This window comes from Leucopleurus acutus (assembly GCF_964270905.1).
Source record: "Leucopleurus acutus genome assembly, chromosome: 1".
NCBI lineage: Eukaryota > Metazoa > Chordata > Mammalia > Artiodactyla > Delphinidae > Leucopleurus > Leucopleurus acutus.
In genome coordinates this window covers 74,020,989-74,044,325 of record NC_139142.1, presented here as the reverse complement: position 1 = coordinate 74,044,325, position 23,337 = coordinate 74,020,989, and the positions used below count along the sequence as shown (strand labels likewise).

General features: G+C 53.4%; 2 protein-coding genes across 2 annotated transcripts in view; both read right to left on the bottom strand.

Annotated features, from left to right (window-relative positions):
- Positions 1 to 8,560: 8,560 nt before the first annotated feature.
- CEBPE (CCAAT enhancer binding protein epsilon) lies at positions 8,561 to 9,993 on the bottom strand (the record flags this gene model as incomplete). The annotated part of the gene is made up of 2 exons (XM_082833588.1): positions 8,561 to 8,896; positions 9,484 to 9,993. 2 exons carry the CDS (start codon positions 9,991 to 9,993, stop codon positions 8,561 to 8,563), a joined length of 846 nt encoding a protein of 281 aa, XP_082689714.1.
- A 7,115-nt stretch (positions 9,994 to 17,108) lies between these two features.
- The window catches only part of SLC7A8 (solute carrier family 7 member 8), a gene marked incomplete at its 3' end in the record, with an annotated part of 57,013 nt that continues 50,784 nt past the window's right edge, over positions 17,109 to 23,337 (bottom strand). Inside the window, exons 9-12 of the mRNA XM_082836355.1 lie at positions 21,298 to 21,394; positions 19,441 to 19,590; positions 17,760 to 17,937; positions 17,109 to 17,254 (exon numbers count right to left, since the gene is read on the bottom strand). Coding sequence (XP_082692481.1) covers positions 17,109 to 17,254; positions 17,760 to 17,937; positions 19,441 to 19,590; positions 21,298 to 21,394 — 571 coding nt within the window. The remainder of the gene's footprint in view (positions 17,255 to 17,759; positions 17,938 to 19,440; positions 19,591 to 21,297; positions 21,395 to 23,337) is intronic.

Below are 23,337 nucleotides of genomic sequence, written 5' to 3'. Positions count from 1 at the left end.
CTCTTAGCACACCCTTTGCTTTCTCTGCTCATGCTGTGCTTTCGCATCCTCTTTCCCCTGCCTGGATACCCTCCTTCCCTGCCTGTCTGGCTAATTCCTACCTTCCCTGTAATTACTCTGGGAAGCCTTTCTTAACACCTCCTGCCCAAATTCCACACCGGCCAGAGGCGGGAGGAGCCTCTCCCCTGCCTCCTAGCTTGTCATCCTCTGCTGTAACTGTAGCTCCGAGGCTCCCCCTCCACATCCCACAGTCCCTCAAGCCTGTTTCCCACCCATCTTGGTATCCACGGCACTCAGCACAGCCCAGAGAGCCTACTCACCAGTTTGTGGGTGAAGGAACAGAGCTTAACCCCATGATTTAGCTTTTGAAGATGCCGGTCAGGGGTGAAGTGACGTAAGGGAACAGAGCTCGTTAGTGATGGACAAGGACTAGAGTTTAGAGGACTGCTGACTTCCAGGGGGCGGGGGGCGTTGGGAGGGCTGGGTTTTATGCTTTTACACACTAGGGCTGTGGCTGGAGCTACCCCTTGCAAGGGAGGCCTCCAAACTCTGGAGCCAAACCAACTCTGCTGCTTTGTATCAGTGTAACTTGGGCCCAATGCCTCAGTGTTCCCACTTGCAAAAGGGGGGTGACTGTACTTCACCTGATAGGGCTGTTATGAGAAAGTGAAGATTTGTAAAGTGCCAAGAACAGTGTCTAGACCATGGTAAATACTAAGTCAAGAGGATGTATTCCACAGACACTTTCAACTCAGTGAGGAATTATTCTGCTCTTACCAACATGTGTTAGAGGACATACTAAGAGGACTTTTATTCTTTTTCTAAGACAAACCCAGTCTTTTTCTCCAAGTGTCAGAGTCTTTTTTCTTTTTTTTTTTTTTTCCTGGCTGGGCCGGCCCAGTCTGGGGAAAACCCTCCCGGTCAGGGCTTGCCCAAGGGATTGGAGGTCTGTGAGGCTCTCTTGAGGTTTTCTGGGCCCCCATCCTCCACCTCTCTTAATGCTTCGCTGCCCCCTTGTGGCCTTACTGGGATAGGGCGTGCCCCTGCCGGGGTAGGGGTTCATCCTAACTTCACACCAGCTTGCAGAACTTCAGACCTTCTACCAGAAGCGGCACAAGAAACACCTCGTGTTCCTTTGGCTGGAATACCTCTTTCCTGCCTTTGCCAGGCAAATCCTTCCTCATCTTTCGAGATACAGCTGAGAGGTTTATCTGCCTGTTGAGACTTTTCTTTACTCCCCCCAGGCAGAGTTTGCATATCCTCTGATCTCCGAAAGCATTTCTTTCACATCTTTGAAGTAGCACTTATTACATTCTCCTGACATTTTTTTTAAATAAATTGATTTATTTGATTTTTGGTTGTGTTGGGTCTTCGTTGCTGCGAGCGGGCTTTCTCTAGTTGCGGCGAGTGGGGGCTACTCTTCCTTGCGGTGCGTGGGCTTCTCATTGCTGTGGCTTCTCTTGTTGCGGAGCACAGGCTCTAGGCACGCAGACTGCAGTAGTTGTTGCACGTGGGCTCAGTAGTTGTGGCTCACAGGCTCTAGAACGCAGGCTCAGTAGTTGTGGCGCATGGGCTTAGTTGCTCTGCGGCATGTGGGATCTTCCTGGACCAGGACTCGAACCCGTGTCCCCTGCATTGGGAGGTGGATTCTTAACCACTGCGCCACCAGGGAAGTCCCTGACATTTATTTTTGTGCTTGTTTCCCTACCAGACCATGGGCAGGGGCTGAGCCTGATTCATCTCTGCCTCTCAGAAGAAATATGAAGTAGGTACAGAGGGATAATGGAGGTGAGAAGATGGAGAAGGGTGCAATGAGGCAAGTAGAGGGGGAGGATAACAATGATGGTATCGAGCCCAGACATTGTTCCAAGCACTTTAGACTCAGGTAATTCTTTTGACAACCTTATGTGGTAGGTGTTATTATTACCCTATTTTTACAAGCGAGGCAACGTGGGCAGGCAGTATACGTGGGATTTGAGCCCACGTCGATAGGCTCCTGGGCACAGGCTTTAACCCACCGTGCAATAGTGCTTTTCAAGTGCCCAGTGTGGAGGAGAAATAAAGTGCTGAGAGGAACAGGATGAGAAAGATGAGGATGAAGAGTGAGAATGGGGTAAGGAGAGGATGAAGGTGTTAAGAGACGCTAGGGTTTGAGAGGATGAGGATGGAGATGAGAAAGAGGATGTGGAGGTAGGAAACTAGGGATTAGGGAAGAGGATGTTAATGGGGGGTGGAGTGAATGAGAGGATGTGGGATGTGGGACGGGGGTTGTGGAAAGAGGATGGGGCTGAGCAAGGCAGTCGTCCAAGTGATGTCATCATCCATCTGGATACTCCATCCAGCGTGGCCACTTCTCAGTTCCTTCACCCTCTCATCTCTTACATGCTTCTCATCCACCTTAGCAGGCCACCCCCAGGGTCAGACCCAGGCCTTATCATCACCAGAAACTGCAGTAACTATGAAATAACTGAATCAAACATCCCACTCTCTGATATGATCTCCTTTCCTTATGGTTTGTTTGCTCAAGCCGGCTCACTGCTGCTGTTCTACAAGCTCATTGAAGAACCACTGGCCCTTCCTGTCTCTTCACCTCTCCTTATCCGCCCTAAGTTCCAGGTTCACCACGAAATCCCTCCCCTTCCCTGTCTGTCCCGTCCATCCTGCCTCCCTGGGTGAGCCCCACGCCCAGATGAACCCAACATCTGTCTTGTCCATACTAGCTCCCGAGCAGCTAAGGACCACTGAAGGAAGTCCCTCCAGAGACAACAGACTGTTGTCGCCTAAAATTGTCATCTTAGACTTCGACTGACCGCTTCCAAGCCAGTAATCTCAGCTCCCGATTCCACTCTCAGAAGCTGGGATTTTACACCTTTAAGCCTTTCTCAGAGCTTCCTGCTCAGTCACTTGCAGTCACCTCTTCTTTCATGGTAAAAATAGAAGCCACGAGACGGGAACAACCTCAGCGGGCTACAGACCTGTTTGTATCTGCGCCTGCTGCATCTCTTCTCTTTCACCTTAGGAGAGAGGAAATGTCTTCTTCCTTTGGAAGGTGTTTCCTCCCTTTGATGCTCTGCATCCCCTTGAGCGAGATCTGGCTTCAGCCCCTCTCTGACCTCACCTCTCCCCCTCAGTCTAGTCTGCCCTCAACCCCAGCCTCTGTCAATGGCCGGGAAGGACCTGCTTGGGGCCTAGGCAGAGCTGCTGTCTCTGCTGGGAAGCCCCACTTTCTGCCAGACTGACTCCTACTCACCTTTGAGACATCTGCTTACATGTTACTTCCTCAAAGAGCCTTTCCTGACCCTCACATTTAAATCAGGTTCCCTTATTAATATCTGTCACAGTCACTCTTTACTTCTGCCCCGTAGCACTGCCTGCAATTTAGAATGATCTATTTATTTGTGGTGGTATGTTTGTCTGTCCCCCTCATGAATTTCTAAGCCCCGCAAGGGCAGGGACTGTCCTCCTTGCTTATCCTGTAGCTCCTATAACAAGCAAGGTGCCTGGAGCAGGGGTTATTAAGTATTTTTATAGCAAATGAATGAATAAATGAGTGTGATGAGAAGGCAGGATGGAGGTGAGGGAGGAGGGAGGGTGAGGACGGAAGATGGAATCGAGAAGGGTAGATGGAGAGTGAGGGGAAAGGATGGTGCTGAGGGCAGTGTGCAAAGGTGAGGCTGGGGATGAAGAGGAGGAGGTGAGAGAGGACCAGGAAGAAGGGGTCCTCACCCTGAGTCTGGTTAAGGCTTCCAGACCCTGAGTGGGCTGCCCTGGAGCTCTGTCTCTTGGCCATGCTGCTTGCAAGGTTTGAAGGCAGGGCTGGTGGGCGGGGCTAGACTTTATCTTGGGGCGCAGCCCTAACCTCAGATGGTGACAGAGCTGGCGCCAGCAGGGGTTTTGCAAACCGTCCCGATTGCAGCAGGGCCAGCAGTCTCACTCAGGACGGCGGATGGGGCCTGGGCTTATCTCCCGAGTGCAGTCCTAACCTCAGACGGTGACAAAGCGGGAGCTACAGGCGTTTTGCAAACCGTCCCGATTGCAGCAGGGTTGGATGGTCTGGGCAGGGGTGACAGTGCAAGGTGTGGGGAGCAATAGGGTTTTGGACAGTTTGGGGCTTTGGGGTGAAGCTTGGCTTGTGGGGTGGGGGGATCCATGCTACGTATGGCTTGCCTCTACCTAGCTCAGATCCATGTTTCTAAAAGAGAAGGGGAGGTTACAGCGCTGCAGGGGGGGTGTCTCCCTAGTCGGAAGCCTTCCTTCTCCCAAGTCCTAGGACGCTTCTGCTGCTCCCTGAAGTCAGAATTGATGGCCAGGGGCAGCCATTTTCCTCTGAAAACACCCATCATTTCCCCATGGGGTAGTCTCAGGGGACTTCTGATGGGCCTTCTCAATGAGCTGCTCATGGAAGTTTTTCTGGGGCCAAGCCAGATCTGCTTATAGCAGCAGCTGATAGAGGCAGCCTGGAGTCCCGTGCAGGTCCGGCCCTTCCCACTGCGGTGCAGCCCCGCTGAGTCCTGAGAGGAAAGGTCTGCCTGCTGGGGGTGATAGGAAGTGACTGGCCTGGAGGAGGTGCACAGGCCCTCGGCCAGCCTTGGCTATTGTTGCCTCAGCATCTCCTGTACAGCCCCCTCCATCCCATAGTCCCCTCATGGCTTGGGGCAGGGTAGGGAGTGGAGGTGAAGAGGCCCCTTTCCACCCTCACAGCCCCAACCGGGATCTTGCAACACTGGGATGGGGGCCCTGGGGGCCCAGGCATGTGGCAACCCATGGGGGTGGGGTGGGGAGGTGCGCACCGAGTAGGGGGAGCGACTTTCACAAGGCCAAGCTGCCACTGTGGACTGACCTTGGCGGGCTCACCTTGGGCAGCTTCCTCCCTCTTGGCGGTATCTCCAACATCCTACCTTCTCCTCTTCTGCTTTCCTGGGGCCTGAGATCCTGTCAGCTCAGGACTCTCATGCTGGTCCCCTGTTTTGCCCAGGAAGAAAAAGTGGGCCCGAGCTGTGGATCGTAAAGCCAAGGGAACGCACGTGTGTGCTGTTTGGACCTTGATTTGCTGGTTTTCCAAAGTTCTCGTGACCCCGCCCTGGGCCTCGTACCTTCCCCAGGCAGGGGTGAGGCTGCCCGCCCTTCCTGGGGGTGCCTTCTTTCTGCAGCCTCCGGACCCCGCGGACCCTGTGGACCCTGTGGCATCTCCGCCCGGCGTGGCATGGGGATCCTGCTCCTTAGGGACGGTCCTCCTCCCGGCAGAGGGAATGACGACGGTCCTGGAGGGAGGGAGGCGGTGTTCTTGCGTACCCTTCCTCCTGCTTTCCATTTCTCCAGCCTCACCCGGCTTCCTTTCTCTTTTTGGACCAGGACACCTCGGGGCCTTGGCATTTGCTCACCCCTCTGCTCTCCTTTCCCCCAGTTTGGCACATCTGCCTCCTCCTGGACATTTTTAAGGTTTCGACTTCAATGTCACCTCCTCCGAGAAGCCTTCCTTGACCACCCCAGCTAAAACAATCTCTCTGGGCTTCCCTGGTGGCACAGTGGTTAAGAATCCACCTGCCAGTGCAAGGGACATGGGTTTGAGCCCTGGTCCGGGAGGATCCCACATGCCACGGAACAAACTAAGCCTGTGCGCCACAGCTACTGAAGCCCGCGTACCACAACTACAAAGCCCGCGTGCCTAGAGCCCGTGCTCTGCAACAAGAAAGCCACCGCAATGAGAAGCCCGTGCACCGCAAGGAAGAGTAGCCCCCACTCGCCGCAACCAGAGAAAGCCTGTGTGTAGCAGTGAAGACCCAATGCAGCCAAAAATAAACAAGTAAAACAAAACAAAGCAAACAAACAAAAAGCCACCTCCCTTTCTGCTGGTTTAGTAGGTTTCCCCAAGAGGCATATTCAGAGGGGGTAATTCATGAATGTATCGAGGTGTGAATGGTCAGGCTTAAGGGAGAGCTGCAGAAGTGGTAAGCTCCAGCAGTAGCAGAGAGCCATCACCACCCCCAGGCCGTGAGGGCAGCTGCAGAGACTACCTGTCCTGTCCCTAGGAGTTGGGGGCTAAGCACCTGACTTCCTTCTCCTGCCACCCACAATCTCCTGCCCTGCCTGAACACAACAGGTGGAGGGGTCCTTCAGCCAGGAGTTTGGTCACCACAGTGTTCTCAGCACCTTGCAAGGGCTTGACACAGGAAAGATGCTCAACACATACTTGTTGAATAAGTTACCTTGGCCCAAACCAGTTGAGGTCAGGTTAAAACCTCAGGGTTAAAAGTGTGACTTCCGGCTACCTGTCATTTCCCCGGCATATGATCTGCCACAGAGGATCGAGGTTTGCCTGCCGCTCGGCGTCAGGCAGGGACCAGGTGTTCTCTTCTCTCAGCTGGGGCCGTGGATCTTCCCCAGACCTGGTGCCAGACACCTGCCCTGAGGAGCCCCCGGGTGCTGTGGGCTGGGAGGAGACACGATTCAGAACAGTGGGAGAGAAGCTTGGGGCTGACGCTGAAGCAACCCAGGTCCCATCACCCAGAACCTTGAAAATAAGTCCAGGGGCAGTGGTCTTGAGCTGCGAGGAGGAAATCCGGAGGTTGAGTCACTTACCGTGCTCTGTACAAACCCCCTTTATGCAACGCATTCCCCTGGGCTGAAAGGAAGGTGTGGGATTCTCCCAGGCATCCACAGAGACAGGTGCCTCTTTCTTCCCAACTCAGGTAGAATAAACCATCTAGTGAGGTTCAGATCCGTCTGCCCAGACCAGACCTGGGGCAGGGGTATCTAGAGCACAGATGTAGGGGAGATGGTGCCTGAAAGACACAGGGGCAAAGGCAGGAAAGAGACTGAGTCCTGGGTGAGGCAGGCGTGGTACACCCGGATGTCCTCAATGTGGGAAGGCTCTGACACTGGGGAGGTGGAGGTGCGGGGAGAGAGAGCGGACCGGGAGGATCCAGACCCAGTCTCTCTCCCTCTCAGAAGGTTATTCCTTGGTGTCTAACACTGCTTTCTCAGCAGTGGCCTATAAGTCATTGGTGGCCTAGGAGAGACTCTAACCAGCTCATGTTGTGTCTCGCGTCCCTGACTCTGGCCCCACACTGTTCCATATGCCTCCGAGGGGAGGGTGTGAGGGCGAAGTAGAGACAGGTGTGCGTGTGGAGACAGCAAAGCTCACCTGGGTGAGCTTCCGGAGAATGTCGCTTATTCCCTCGGCTCTCGACTGCTTTATCTATTAAATGTGGCCTATACTATCTTGTTGTCTGAGGGCAAAGCCTACCAGATGATCTCTTGAGGTCTCTTCCAGCCCCTCTTGAGATCTGTGATTTTACAGATCTAATTTTGGTTCTGCCTCTGACCCATTGCAAGACTCTGGGTAAGTCCCTTCCCTGTCTGAGACCTCAGTTTCCTCACCTGCAAAATGAGAAGTTTAGATGAGATCTCTGAGGTCCTTTCAGTTCTAGCAAAAGGGAGTGATAACAAGTATTTGTGCTCACCGTATGCCAGGCCTTGTTTATCTATGAACGTACAGCATTACTAGTGCTCCCATTTTGCAGATGAGGAAACTGAGGCACAGAGAGAAGTAACTGGCACGAGGTCACACAGCTAGAAAGTAGCAGAGGGAAATTCAAACTGAGGCTGTCAAGCACTGCCCTCTTATGGCTCTCAGGCTAGAGTTCTATGAAAAAAACTGTTTTCCACATGGGGTTTCACTGCACAGGTGCGTTGTCATCCTCCTCATTACCAAGTTTCTCGTATACGAACAGGTCTCAAGGCCTTTCCCAACTAATTTGTCCCCCAAGCACTCAGATTCTTTAGGGAACCGAAGGCCCAGGGAACGAGGGACAAGGGTGGGAGCGAGTGGGTTGGAGGCATGGGGGTCTGTCAGTCTGGCAGACTGAAGTTTGGGAACTGTGGAGAAGGGATTGAGTCCCGGATCAAGAGCTAAGGGACCATAAATACATCAGAGCCATCTGGAATTTTCCCTTGATCTCCTGGGGCAGGAACTCCCAGACCTATACCTCAAGGTGAGATAGAGCAGGGCTGGGGTCAGCAGGCCCAGGCAGGCAGGACTGGAGGTGCTGGGATCTCCCTGTGAGCCACAGAGCTCTGCTAGGGGAGTGTCCAAAGGCTGCTCCAGGTCCTGTGGGGTGGGCTGGGTGGAGGGAGAGAAGAGCAGAGGGAGAGATACAGGGCCTGGCTGTGCGGTGCACTGTGGGAGAGCTGTGGGCAGCTTGTCTGCTGAATTTCCCGAATGTTTATTTGGGCCTGGAATCAAGAGGTATGCAGGCCTAGCCTCGTGCATTCCCTACCTTTGGAGTCCCCCATCTCTCTCTCACTCACACACACACACACACACACACACACACACACACACACGGGCCCACTGTACAGCCCCAGCACTGTGCCATAGCGCAGTTTTATTCAGCCACAGAATCATTATGCTGGGGCCCGCCCTCCTCCTTGTCTTGCCCCCCCGCTGCCATTTGTCCATGGTCTTTGTCTCTGACTCGGCCTGTGGGGCCTCTAGGGTGAGGGTCCCCAGGGTCAGGCTGAGCCCCGGGGGCTGGTGCCCACAGTCTGCCAGGCGGGCTCAGCTGCAGCCCCCTACACCCTTGATGAGGTTGGCGGCCTCAGGGATCTGGCGGAAGAGGTTGCGAAGGGTGTCCAGCTCCTGGGTCAGCTGCTCCACGCGGCTGCGCAGACGCTCATTCTCGGCCATGTACTCTAGCACCTTCTGCTGCGTCTCCAGAATGCGCCTCTTGGCCTTGTCCCGGCTCTTGCGCACCGCGATGTTGTTCCGTTCCCGCCGCAGCCGGTACTCCAGGCTGTCTTTGTTCACGGCCTTCTTGCCCTTGTGCGAGGCGCCGGCCGGTGAGGGTGCCTTGAGGAGGGGGCTGCAGGGGGGCGCGGCAGCCGCCAAAGGGGCCTGGAGGGGAAGGTACAGAGGGACAAGAGTGAGGGCTGTGGGGAAGTAGAGCAAAGGGGCAGGAATCCCAGTGGTCAGAGCACACTTGGAGCGTCAGAGGGATGTGGGATTCAGAGCCAGCTCCTGGCCCCCAGTAGAACAGCCACTGCCCTGCCAGACGTACAGTGTCCTCTGCTCTGACCCAAACTCCCTTTCATGTCCCCACACTCTCTGAGGACACTTTCCTTCCATCTATCTTGAGTCTCCAGTTCTATCATCAGCAGGCATTTCCTCTTCTAGAAGCAGGAGGTGACACAGAAACAAGAGGAGGGAGCTGGTGGGCAGCGGAGAAACTGGGAAGGGGGCGTGCTGAGATCAGAGCAGGTCAGCTGGTCACAGGGACTGCAGGACACATTGGTTCCGGTCACACAGTGGGGATCGGCGGGGGAGTGAATTCACAGAGAAGCCAAGAGGGGTTACGACTGGGTGGCGAACACAGAGGGCTTGTGGTGGGTCGATTTCACAGAGCAACACCACACACAGACCCCATCCACACGGGCCTCCCTCCAGACCCTGGGTGGTGGGGAGGAGAATTGAGCCACTCTTACCTTGAGGACGCGCAAGGGCTGGCTGGGTGCTGCCAGGGCCGGGGGCAGGTGCATGGCCGTCTGCCCACAGTGCGCCACTTGGTACTGCAGAGGGTTGTAGCCGCTGCGGCTGGCCCCCCGGCTGCCCTCGGGCCCCCGAGGCTCTTCCTTCACAGCCACAGCCCTGGGGTCGTAGCTCCCTGGGGTGCTGTAGATGCCAGGCCCCAAGGCCTTCCTGTCGGGGCCGAAGGTATGTGGAGGGTAGGCAAAGGGCCGCGGGTCAGGCGGCAGGTAGTGGGGGAAGGCAGGGGTTCCAGGGCCCTTAAGGCCTCGGGCCTCAGGTGCCGGCTTCACAGCAAAGAGGTCAGAGAGGAGCTGTTCCTCCCCAGACTCGATGTAGGCAGACAGATCGATGGACGCCTCATGCTCACACATGTCCCCCAGCTCCCCAGGCCCCACTCGGGCCCCTGAGAACTCAAGTGGCTGCTGGCCAGCCCGGGGCTCGCACTCGTAGTAGGTCCCGTGGGACATGGCCGGCCGGCCCCCTCGGCTCCCCGCCCCTGGCCGCCTTGCTCTTGGGGCACCCTTTGGGATGCTCGGCTTGCTGTCTCCCCCTGCCCTAGATCTGCCCTCTCCGATCTCCGCTGTCACCCACTCCTGTGTGGCTTCTCTCCTCCCTCTTCTGCTGTTTCCTTTTCCTTCCTCTGTAGTCAATGCCTCTTTTCTCTTCCCTTTTTTCCCCCAGCTCTCCCTGGGGTGACTCAGGGAGGGGCAGGGCGCACCGCAGAGGGAGGGATGCAGGCTTTAAAGAAATGGGGCCCCTGGCCTATTTAAGCAGTTGGGGGTACTCTGGTTAGGCTCCAAGCCAGGGTTCTGAGGTGCCCAGGAGCTGATTCTTCTGGGAATGCCTCCCCCTCCCTGTCAAATCCAGGGGATTCCAGAATCCTCCTTGAGGGCAACACCTTACTCTGAGTATCCTCCTCCCTCCAACTTCCAAAAAGTCCTGTGCAGAATGAATGCCCAGTCAGAAGGAACAGAGAAAACCCTCTTCCAGTGCTGACCCCCAGCCTGATCTGAGCTCCTCCCTGGACACGCCTCCCTCCCTCACAGTCCCCCCCTACAGTGCTGGTCTCCACCTACCCCCAGGGCCACTCAGTTCTTTTTGTAGCCCCACCTCTCCGAGCCACTCTCCTGGGTGCAAGCCACGGGGTGTTGTTTGAGGGGCTTAGGAAGTAGTGATGTCTGGGACCAAGTCATACACTAGGGCTTGTCTCATGGTGCAGAGCAGCCTCTTTTTGCTAGGTTTTTGCACAGGGTCTGTGTAACAGCCCAAGCCCTCACGAGTTTCCAGCCCCGGCTAGCTCTAGCAGCCTGGCACCATCCCTGACTGCCCAGGCTCAGCTGAGGCACCTGGTCAGGGCTTGGGCCCTGTGCCCCAGACCCTGGCAGCCCCAGGAACTGACAGCTGCACTCCTCCGGTGGCTCCGGCCCCTGGCCTGCACTGCCAGAGCCTCGGGCTGGCGCTCTGCCCCAGCCGGGTCCTGAGGGCTCTGCCCGTTTCCTGTGCCGCAGGGCTCAGGCGCTCGCAGCAGTTCAGTTTGCTCTTTTTCCTTCTGCATGGCCGTTCTCTGACCTCTCTTGGGTCCACTTCCTCTTGTGAGGCTTGAGAAGCCTTCTCTTTTGTCATCACCTCTTCCTGGGGCTCTGTTTCAGGGTCTCCAGGCGAAACACATGGCTTGCTCTCTGTGCTTTTACTTTCAGATGGGGGCCCCCTCTCCCTTCCCTTTTCTCTTTCCTCTGGGAACTACCCACTCCCTCCTGTCAGAGGTACCGCTGTGGCCCTGCTTTTACCTGTTGCACTTCATCTGCAAAAGGGACTATAGGTACAGTGAGAAGGAAAGGACACACAGAAATGTGTCACTGGCTCTTTTGTCACCAGCAAAAGCTGTGAGCGCCCTGTGGAGGCCAGAAGTTTTGTAAGTCGGGCACAACAAGGGCCAGGCCTCAGTGGTGCAAATGCCGAGGGGCTGTGTACAGCATTGGATGCTAAAATAAAGTATGCAGACAGAGACAGGGCGGCCTGCAAATCAGGCAATTATTTAGCATTGAGCTAATAATTTAGCTAAATAGCTAAAAGCTAAATGCTATTTAGCATTCCTCCCTCCTCCCTCCCCACCCCCCCACTCTCTGTGCATAGCTTGAGGTATTTTCTCTGAAAGCCCTGACCTGGCCTGAGGAAGTCCGCTTGCACCCAGGAGACAGATCTCAGGTCCCAGACCGGGAGATTTCTGCCTTCTCTCCATTTCAGAGGACGCTGTGGCAAACAGGTACCAAAGTTGAGCTGCACCAGTTTGGCAGCAGTGCCTCAGTTAAACACCAGGTGGTAATATTGGCCCAAAATTCAGGATTTGAGGGGCCACTGCGGTCAGGAATCAGGTGAACCGGCAGAGGGCAGCCTCCCACAGCCCTGGCAAGGGCAAGACGCCCGGAAGGAGGAAGAGGAAACATGGTCGAGATGGGGGTCTTGCAGTGCAGTTACAGGGAGAGTGGGCAGGCGGAGAGGACCAGGGTCAGGCCCTTGTCTCAGTGAGGAGGAATTCTGTTCACTCCCTGACGATGAACTAGTGATGATAGTTAAGGCCTTGCATTTTCCGGTGTTAGGCTTTTTCAGTCATTGAAACATACCCTTTTCCTTGCAGACCATTTCCCTGTGAATCAGATAGGAAAGTAAGCAAGATAGACGGTGTACTTATCCTTGCTTTATAAAGGAGGAAAACGAGGCTGAGAGGCGGCCACCCAAGGTCAGGCAAGGCTGTGGCGCTGACGTGGGGGGGAAGGGCAGGGGTCTAGTTCTTAAAACCCCCCGGGGAAGAAGGGCTAGGGAAAGGGGGAGCTGTGTGACTCAGAGAGCTTTCTTTGCCCTCAGTCCGGCACCCTGTGGGAGGGGGAGACTGCGTCAGGAGCGGGCGAGCCGGGGCTGGAGGAAGCAGGGAGGTGTGCAGATAGGCCGGCAGGAAATGAGAACGCTCGGAGCTCCGCAGTGGAAGAGATAAGTGATCTCGGCCCCTCACCTCTCTGGCTGACGTTGCCGCGTTTCCCAGTAACCGGGGCGCTCTGGACGTCTGGTTAGGGAAGGAGGGGGCGCTGGAGGGGAAGGGGGTAGGGAGGGCAGTGCTAGTCAAGGGCTGGGGGATTCTTGGGTTGTGCGGGGTTGCTCCGGAGCGGATGGAAGCCCCCCCCGCGGTCCCCTGGTCAGCAGGATCATTTTCTCCCTGCAGCTGCTGCTGCTACCTGTGTGCATTAACTGAAACAAAGCCTCTGTAGTATCTTTTTTTTTTTTTTTTTGCGGTACGCGGGCCTCTCACTGTTGTGGCCTCTCCCGTTGCGGAGCACAGGCTCAGCCGCTCCGCGGCATGTGGGATCTTGCCGGACCGGGGTATGAACCCGTGTCCTCTGCATCGGCAGGCGGACTCTCAACCACTGTGCCACCAGGGAAGCCCAGCCCCTGTAGTATCTTAATGACTTTGTAACAGGCCTCAGTTCAAACACCACCTCCTTCACCAAGTCCTTCCAACAGGGAGGCAGCGAGCATGTCAGCTAGAACCTGGCTCAGATCTCCCTGTCACCTACCACTCGGTGACCTTGGGCCAGTTACTTAATCTCACTTGTAAAAGGGCAGTAGTAATGCCTACTTTGTCGGTTGTTTAATTAAACTTTGAATAAGATAATGTATGGAAAGCAGGTGGTCTCAGCCACGTCAGTCTCCTTCCGGCCCTCTGACGGCCCCCCTGCGGGTGTATCTGTGTCTCCTGAGTGACACGCTACCTGCAGCTTTGTCTGAAGCTTCAATTGGACAGGCATTTTTGCACGTAGGTCCCAGGCACTGCGCAGCGCGGGTCCAGCCCTGCCTGCAGACGCGCGCAGCCCAGCAGAGTGGGCAGTGATCTGTGATGTGCACACATACGTGCCATGTGCATTCTTATCTTCTTTCCCCCAAGACTATTTGCTCCTTAAAGGTAGGTCAGATACTTGTTCAGCTAGGGTGACCACAGTGCCTGAACTAAAATTAAGGACAGGTGTGTTGACATATATGAGTGTTCTTACGGAGACAGTGACACAAGATATTTGAAGTCTGTGCTGACTTGGAAAATTCAAGAGTAAGTTTGCTATTCCCACAGCATATAGCAAAATCCTGGATACAATGGTTAGAGAAATATTTATTGTTCGATTACATTAATAAATGAATGCATAAGCAGCTGTGATTTCAGTGACTTCCAAAGGCTCCCAAATTCCCCCAGATCAGAGCATCTGAAATTCCTCACATTAAAGTGACTGACAGGGTTAAGACAGCTTAAAGGCCCAGGTTAAAAATAAATGCATGTTGCCTAGGAAGAGACCCACATTTGCCCTTTTGAGCAGGTTGAAAAGATCAGCAAGTGTCACCTTACAAAAGAGAGGGGGCCCCCAGGGACAGGTGTCTCCAGGGACTGAGAAAGGTTGGGGAGGGCTGGACTTGCTGGAATGGGGTGACGTGAGGAAGCCTCTGGGAGCCTGGGGAAAGGAAAAGTGTGTGTTGGGGAACTGGGGGAATCCCCAAGGGGGATGTGAAGCTTGGAGATGGGCCTCTTGCACAAGACTGGCCTCTGCCCAGTTTGCTCTCACTCTTTTGGGACAGCCATGGGCTGGGAGATTCAGGAACCCTTTGAGATTAGATTCAGTCTTCTTTTTTCATCCCTCTAAAAGTGCTAAATAGGTTAACTGACTTGCCCAAGGACACACAGCTGTTTGGTGGCTGGGCTGGGTCTCAGAGCCAAGAGTCTGTGCCCCTGTGAATGGCAAGCCTCCAGCCTCAGTCTAGAACGCCAGCCACAAAACAGGCGTGTTGGGGCCAGGCTGGGACTGGGAGTGGAGGCATCTTGCCTGCTAGTGTCCTCACAGTGTTCCAGATGGTGAAGGGTGATGTCTTAACACACCCCTCACCCCCCCTGCCCCCCGGCCCTGCTTCCTCCGCATGTCTGTCAGCAGTGCTGGCTCTGGAATGATGCTGTCTCAGGACAGGCAGCCGGGAGGGCTGCCCACAAAGGAGGGACTCCAAGCAAGGACTAATCCTGTCAACTTCCTCCAGCGATTAACCCAGAGCGCCAGGAGGTACTTGTCCTTACCTCAACTGCTTCCTCCTCTTCCCTGATCCCTCAGCCCTCCTAGTCTTTCACTCAGACAGCTGAGTGGACCCCACCTCACCTCCCAGTCCCTCCCATCAAGCCCCTGGCATCCAGCTGGGTGCTCTCCTAACTGCCTAATCCCTCCCCCCCCCCCCCCCCCCACTGGGGTCTCTCCACAGGCTCAGCCTGTCCCTTCCTGATGCCTTCGCCTCTCTCCACTCAGCTTGGTGCTGTCTCTCTGTTGCCCATGTTCCCACCCTGGGTACGGATGAGTTTCTTCTTCCCAGATAGTTTGCAGGCTCTCAGCACAATACATAGGCAGGATCTTAACACTCGTGACTTCACAGAAGCAATGAGAAAGTTTTCGGTTCAAAACGAGAGGGAGCTGTTAAAACGCGCTGGCACTGGGCCCTGGGACAGCTCGAAGCTATGGAGCGCAAGGACTTTCAGGAATGCCATCCTGGAAGGAACCTGGCAACCAAAGACCTCCCTCCTGACAGAGACAGGAAGTGCCTGGAGACTCTGTCTTGGAAGGTCATTGAATTATTAACACCACCAACTTCATTTCCATTTAAAATTTTATTACATCAACAGAAAAAAAAAAACCCTCACAAAACAAAACACACAACTAAAACCTAAACCAACTCAAAGACAGAAGATTATTATCCAGCTGTAACTAAAACCCTCCCTGAAAAAAAAAAAGAACAAAACCTTAAAAATCCAAAAGAAATATAAATGCCAGCTTCAAAAATATTTATCCAAAAAGTAAGGCATCCACTTTACAAAAAAACAATAATTGAAGGTTGGAGGAATGAGAAGAGGGAACAAGAGGATGGTCCCCTGATCCTCCAGGGGCCAGCCCCAGTCTGCCTGGAGTCCACTCTGAAGGGACCACAACTCGGACCAAACCCGCATCTTACCAATGCAGGCTCAAGCAGGCTGGGTGGGAAGCTGGGAGACCCAAGTAGGCCAGGAGGACTCCCCAGGTTTTCCAGTTTCAGCAGACAGGATAGGGAGTTGGGGGAAGGGGGGGACTCCTGCTTGGGATAAAAGAATCCCAGTCCTTAGCACAACAGGTGTGGCTAGGAGGCTGCAAGGGCCCAGGGCAAACACCAGCACCTTCTTTGGAGCACAGGGAATGGTAGCTTCCTGCCTGCAGGACAGGATGGCCACAAGTCAGCAAACCATAGAGAACGGGCTTTTCCGAGAGCCTCCAAAGTGGGTACCTTCTGCCACTGTCCTCTCATCCTGTCCTGGAGGCTGTCCAGACGGGACAGTGGTGTGAGCAGAAAGGAGGGAGGGGTGATCTGAGTTGGGGGAGGAAATGGCCTTCAGAATACACTTTCTCCCCAAACAGTCTCCGAGGTGATGGGATGGGTACCTCTGGGGAGATGGGAAATAGCCCTCCCTCCCTGGAAGGCTTTTCATGCCAGGTCTGACCAGAGGGCTGGAAATAAGGGGGTATTTTTAGGTCCAGTTCTTGGATGGGAGGTGACTTAAGGCTGATTTGGCTCGACTTTCAGGCATGAAGGGCTTGGGGAGCCTTCACACCCCAGGAGCAAAAGTCCAGAGAGGAGGAGAAGGGCAAGATGGGGCTGCCGGCAGAGCTGGCTGCCTGGGGCTGTGTTGGAGCATCACTGCGGGGGCAACAGGGCGGCGGGCTCCTTCCCATGGGGGTGGGAGGGAGGAGGAGAGGAGCTGCTTTGTCATTAGGAGAGAAATGTCTGCTACATTGGAAATAAGCAGCTTTCTGGCTTCAGGAAGCTTTGGCACTGAGTTGCGGGGAGGAGGCAGGGGCAAGGCTGGGTTTCTACAATCTGAGCCTTTCCCAATCTGTTCCACAACCCCGGCCGGGGTTAGGGGAGGGGGCAGTCCTCCTGCACATTGGTCCTTAGGTCAGTGGGGAGATGCTGTCCTGACAGGAACCTCACTCTGCACAGAAGGCCCAGGCTGTGTGTGTGGGGGGGGGGGGGGGAGGAGGGGAGGGGGAGGGGGGAGGGGGGCAGAGGGAAGCATCACCTCTGATGTCTTCGGTCACTGGTGAAGGGAGGGGGATTTGGGTCTCTTCAGCTGACCTTTAATGGTGACAGATTTGCTCGAGTCTGTCCCCAGGTGACTCACTGTTGCTGCCACTTCTGTTGGAGCTGAGGCCTCCCTTGGGCTCAGGAATGGGGAGGGAAGGCAGCCCTGAACTCAGGTTCCTGAGGAAGTGACTAAGGGTGTGGGCCCAGGAGGGAGGGACGTGTAGGGCACCCCGGAAGCTCCACTGCTTTAGACACAGGCCTTGGGGGTGAGAGGAGGCTGGATCTTTGGGTACAAATGTCAGTATCTTTGTTTATAGTTTCTCACCACCCACACCCAGGTCCTGACCCCGGAATGACAGAGGCAGAGGGGTGTGTGTGTGTTTGGGGGACCCAGGCAGGGCAGGAGGGCAGAGAGGGGGATGAAGGAGGAGGGAAGCCGCATGAGAGGGGAGGGTGGTCCTCAGGGCTCCTCTGCGTCCTTGTCCTTGGGGGCAGTGGGCTGCCGCTGCTCCTGCATGTCTTCCTGTAGCTCCTCTGTCCCTGAGTCCTCCTCCACCTTGGGGTACACAACCATACACATCTTCTGGCTCCCCAGGGTCAGCAGCTCTGCAGGAGGAGGCCACACAGAAACCAGATCAGCGCTGAGCGTCCAACCAACCTGGCCAGCCAGACCAGGGCCCTTCCCAGCTCTCCTGCCGCAGCATTTGGCCTCAGCTGAGCCGCCAGCGCCGTGAGGGGACTCCCTCTCCAGGAGACGGTCACCTCACCTACCTCCTCCGTCTCTGGGCAGCCTTTTTGCTGGCCGCTCCTACTCCTCAAGGCTCCATGCCCACCGCCCGCCAATTCTAGGGTGTCCCCTGGTCTCCACGCAGCCCAGGGCAGCTGCTATAGGATGGCCACTCTGGCAGGCCTAAGGTCTGTGCGGAAATATCCGCTGTTCTCCTCCCCTCAGAGGTCTCTGGGGAGGCACCTGCCCTCTCCCGTCCCGACCCTTTCTCCAGTGCTCTACGGCCCCGCCTCCCGATCCTGGTGGGGTTCCCCAGCCAGACTGCTGACCACTCTCTTCCAGACCAGGGGGCCCTCTAGCCACTCAGAATCTTCAACAACTTACCAATGAACTTATTGAAACACCTGGGCTTGTGTTGCCAGTAAACACCCAAGAAATAGACAGGCACCCCTGTCAGCATGATGGCCAGGCCGGTGCCACACACCACGGGCTCCGACCACAGGCTGAAGACCAGCAGGAAGGCCCAGAACAGCAGGTAGACGACGGGGAACAGCAGGCTGACCTGTGGATCAGAGGCACCGTTACCTGCATGGATGCTACGGCCCCCGGCATCCGGGCACCTTCCCCCTTCCTCACCCACAGGGAAGCGCTTGGAGGGCAAAGCTGGGTTTCACTCAGCTCTGTGGCTCCCACACCCCGAGCCCTGATGGGGCAAGTGTTGTGTCAGCAGACGCTGGCGAACGTCGGCAGTGGGACAGTTAGAGGGGTGGGGGGGGGCCTAGGGAGGGGACAATTCTCGTTGTCCTCCGAGGTGGGATCAAACAAGGCCTCATCATCCAGCTGTGCGCCTGTAACGGCCAGAGAAGCCCGTGTAGGTGGAGGAGCTTGCTGGTATATTGATATATGTTTGCCGAGGTCCTCGGGAGAAGGAGAGCAGGAGAAATGAGTGAGGGGCAAGAAGGAGAGGACCTGTCAGTCAGGCTCCCCTCCCCCGGCTGGCAGGATGTGGCAAATGTCCGTCCCTCTCACCAGGGACAGTCCCAATTTGTTTCAAGGAGTTTCTGCCAAGACGAGAGAAATCAGGAAACCTAGTGTGGCATAAGGCAGCCGGGGCCTTATTCACTTCAGGAAGAAGCAAACTCTGTGGGCTCCACCCGCTCTTGTGACCACAGGTGGGAGGCCCCTGTAGAGTCTTCAGGACGCTAGACTCATCTGCCTTTCTCCTCTTTCCTCTCCTCTTAGAGGGTATGCGTATGGTAGGGAGATGGGGTTATTCTACTTCCTCTTCTCTCTAGCAGGCTTTCTAAGAGTGGTAGGAAAGTGGCAGAGCGATTTCGAGAGCCCTCGACTCCTCAGCTGGCAGAATCTTCTAGAAGCATCTAGTCTGTGTTTCCAGAATAGGATTGTTCAAATAGGTCAGGGATATACCCTAGTCTTCTAATTTGCAGGAGAACCCATAGCACTCTGGCATATGTTGTTCTGAGCACTCCCATCTGTTCCTATCACAAATTTATTCCTGGTACAAACGAGAGTTTCACCAGGCACCCTACTACGTGCAGGGCCATAGCAGTTTAAAAAGGGAGGATCACGGAAGGCTGGAGTGGACTGGGAAGCTTCAAGGAAGAGAGGTCCTTGAGTGTGGAAAATGGTTAAAATTTGGAGAGGCAGTTGGGAGAAGGAAACTCATTCCGGGATGAGACGGAGAGATTGCATGAGTGAACCCAGCTACCTGGAGGGACGAGTAGGAGACTGGTCAGGTTACAAGGTCGAGGGAAAATCAGCTGACTTTTTAAAGACTTAGAGCCACAGGAAACAAAGGAATGACAGGATGGAAGTATCACTTCATCTAACCTATTCCTCCAGCTGCAGTTTGCTCTGGTCCTGTCCCCAGTGGAGAATGGAAATGGCTGCCCCATTCACACATGGCCTTTGCTTCCCAGAGGGTCTCCCACACTCATGGAGATGATGAGCTGAGGTCAGCAGCGAGAACAAGGTGATGTAAAAATCTGAGCTTAGTTAGAACCAGTGGAGGAGGGGGAGGGGCCCCAAAGGGAGGTTCTCGCACCTTGATGGGGCGGGGGATGTCTGGCTTCTTCCACCGAAGAACTATCTGTCCAGCAATTGTGACGCCGTAGAAGAAGTAGTTGATGAAGCCCACATAGTTGATGAGTGTGTACATGTCGCTGGTGACAAGCATCAGCAGGGTGGAGATGCACTGGGGGGAGTGGGAGAAGCTCATCGGTGATCAGAAAGGCATTAGGAGACTGGAGGAGCTGTTTACTGGTCGGGGCTGTTCCCCTGCCTCTAGGCAGACGATACCATTTTATAGCGGATCTCTCAAAATGGAGACTTTGCAACCTCTCCTAGAAACCCAGGTCATTGCTAACACTTTCAACACCAGGAAGTTCTTTCTCACCACATGGGTGATAATCAAAACATTTAACCACAGATACAGCAGGTACAGCATGGGCACTAACCAATCAGAACAGATACTAGCTGTAAACAACTGGACTGGCCACACTGGTGGCAGCCGGCCCTATGCCACCCTGGTCTCATTTATACTTCTTCCTTGGTTGAAGCTCAAGCTAATTTTGTTTTTTTTAATCCCTTAGGGGAGGTTGTTAACTGCAGATTAAGGCTTTATTCTTGCCCTCATCCTCTTTTCCTGGTTGAGTCATCTAATTTATTTTTCTTCCTTCCTTTTCTTTTTTTTTTTTAAAAAATCATAAACAGTTATATAGCACTTCTTAAGTGTCAGGTTCTTTCTTTAGCATTCTACAAATATTAACTCATGTAACCCTCATAACGTCCCTGTGACGTTTTCTTGATAGAATTCACTTTCTAACTTCAAAATCATCTCAGTGGCTCTCTCGGAACCATGTTCTTTCCCTCTGCTAATTTGTTTCAGGCCAACAGAAGGCTCGGTTCTCCTGTAAGATCTGATGGTGGAAATAATCGGGAAGATTTTAAGAGATGAAAAAGCCAGATTCTTACTGTACTGGCCTTGTAGTCATAGGCCTGCACCATTGGCTTAAACTGAAAAAGGTTTGTGGCTCGCTGGGAGCATTGAGTCTTCTCCAGTTGCCTTTCACCACTAACCAACCAGGATGACCTTCTTCCTGTATCTGAACATTCTGAAATTCCCCCTCATGTTGTACAGCGAATGCCCTTCACTCCTGAGAGCTCTACTACCCTGGTCTAACTGCTTCTCTGGTGAACCAAAGTCATTTTTGATATTTTAGTCAGGATCCAGAAAGAAAAAAAAATAACCCCAAAGACTCATCAGGAACAAGTCTTTGCTCCTTCTGTTTGCTCTCTCTAAATGCTTCTACTCCGGGGTAATTCCACCTCCATTTACCACCATTTCCCATTTACCCCTCCCATCCCTAGTTTCCTTTTCTCCATTTTCGGTTTACCAGTTTACCAGTCTTCCTTTATGATTTTTCTTATTTGGTGTACCCTGAGACCAAATTTGTTTCGGTGATGTTTCCCAAGAGCCTGGCAGAGCCTCCTTGAGCAGGAAGGTTGATGGGGAGGGCTGGGAGTGTGCAGTGATCAGCCAGGAGCAGAGGCCCAAAGCTACTACCCTGTGGGTAACAGGTGCAGGGGGAGCCAAGAAAGAAGTTTCTTCGTGAGGTTGTAAAATCTTGAAGCAGCCACTTCAGTCTGACCCAAAAGTATGGGAGAATGAAATAAGCCAGCCTGGGAACCTTAAGGTATTTCAGGACCCAGGGTCTCTCCTTGCTATATCTCTTGATGTTAATCAGGCCCATGTATATACCGTTTGCCAGATTATTTAAGGCCCAGAGAAACCTAGGAGCACAAGGGTGACAGGGGCGTGTGTGGGAACTGTGAACTCCCAGCTCAAAGCAGCACAAAGAGGGAGGGTGTGTGTAGGGCTGGCAGAGGGAGGGAACCTTACTGTGAAAAGCAAGGCTGGGATTGGGGTGCAGCGCTTCACGTGGATCATGGCCAACACACTGGGAAGGTGGCCCTCCCTGGCTCCAGCAAAGAACAGCCTGGCAGAGAGAAAAGCAGGTCAGCCTGCGATGGCCCATGGACCATCCCAGGATGCTTCCTCCCTAGTCCAGCTCCCTCATCCATGCCCACCTCTGCTCACACAGGAGCATCCCCCCTCCAGCCAGGTACCTGCCTTCTCGTGCACACCTTCCAGCCCACTAGTCAAATGACCCACGTTCACAAGGCAGGTGCAGGCAAACCAGAGGCAGTCAGTGGATATAAGTGGATGGATTCTGGAGTGTGGAGACCCTGAGTGTGGTCTGGGTGGCTTGGGGTTACTGATGACTGTGCTGTCACTCTGTGGGTCTCTCACAAAACCTGGAGTGCTGTAGGAGTAGCCTCTCTCCTTTGCCTAAAGCTTTAATCCCTTTAAAAATGTGCCTCCTTCCTCCTCAGGGGATATAGGTTCTTTGAGACATGGGGACTAAACTGTACATGAAAAGCCTTAAAAACATGCCTAACCTACTCAGGAAGTAGCTGCCTTTGTTGGGTGGGGAATGGGTGGTAGACCAGGAAGGGACACGTGAGAACTTGGGGGATATGTGAAAATGTTCTATATCTTGTTTTGAGTGGTAGTTACATCGTTGTCTACAATCGTCAAAACTCATCAACCTGAACACTTACGATCTGTGTATTTTATTGTATGTAAATTATACCTGAACATTTATATCCTTAAGCTACTTATTCTGTTCTCCCCCAAAATCCTGAAGAAATGAATAGAGTTAGTGAAAGGTGTACATACAAAGATATTGTGATGATAAAAAAGATTGGAAATACCCTAAATGCCATAAAGTAGATGATTACATAAATTATAGTATATTATAAAATGGAATATTATGCATACATAATGCTTCTGAAAAAAAACTGATTGTGTGAGAATATGCTCACAATATAACATTAAATGAAAAAAGCAAGATAGAAAACTGTACGATTCCATGCAGTATGATTCCTATTAACTAAGATATTATTTGCAGGCATGTAAAAACATTAAAATATCAACCAATTACCTCTGGGTGGTAGAATTATGAGTAAGTTAAATTTTCTTTCTTAGATTTTATAAATTAAAATTTTTTTTAAATAGACAGGAAACTTATAATTAGAATAAACTTTTTTTGTTTGTTTCTTTGTTTTTTGGCTGCACCGCGTGGCGGCTTGTAGGATCTTAGTTCCCCAACCAGGGATCGAACCCGGGCCCTCAGCAGTGAAAGCACGGAGTCCTAACCACTGGACTGCCAGGGAATTCCCCAAAAATTATTTTTTAAGTTAAAAAAATTAAAATTTTATTTTGAGATAATCATAGATTCACATGCAGTTGTAAGAAATAATGCAGAGCGACCCTGTGTATCCTTCACCCAGTTCTCCCACTGGTAACATATTGCAAAACTATACTACTATATCACGACCAGGATATTGATGTTTACAAATTATTTTTAAAAAGAGAAATTTTAACATAAAGAGCAGCCTTCTTCTTCTTTCCTCTCCTAAGAAAAAGAGAGAATACTGTAAGCTGTTATTAGGAAATTAGGCCACTTTTCATTGGAAATTAGGCCACTTTTCCTTTTTTCTAGGACTTTGTAGGGAAAGGAGCACCTAAGCATTGAGAGGAAGGGGATGGTGTGATGGGGACAGAAAGGAACAGAATCAGCACACTGGGGGGTCTGAAGAGAACTGTCACTTTGTGGTTTGTGTATGGGGGAGAGTGGAGCGGCTCCTCAGAAGCATGGGAGTCGATTATGGTCCCAAGTACCTATATGTACACCACCAGTTGCCATCATCAACTACCTCGTCCTGTGTCACTAGTTTCATGCAGCCACATGACATCGCCCCTCTGCAGTGTAGCCTCATGCACCCAGTGGAGCCCCAGGTGCTCTGTGGGCCTCACCATGCACATAACCAGGGTCCCAAGTTCACATCCCTCCTCCACATGCAGCCAGGACCAAGT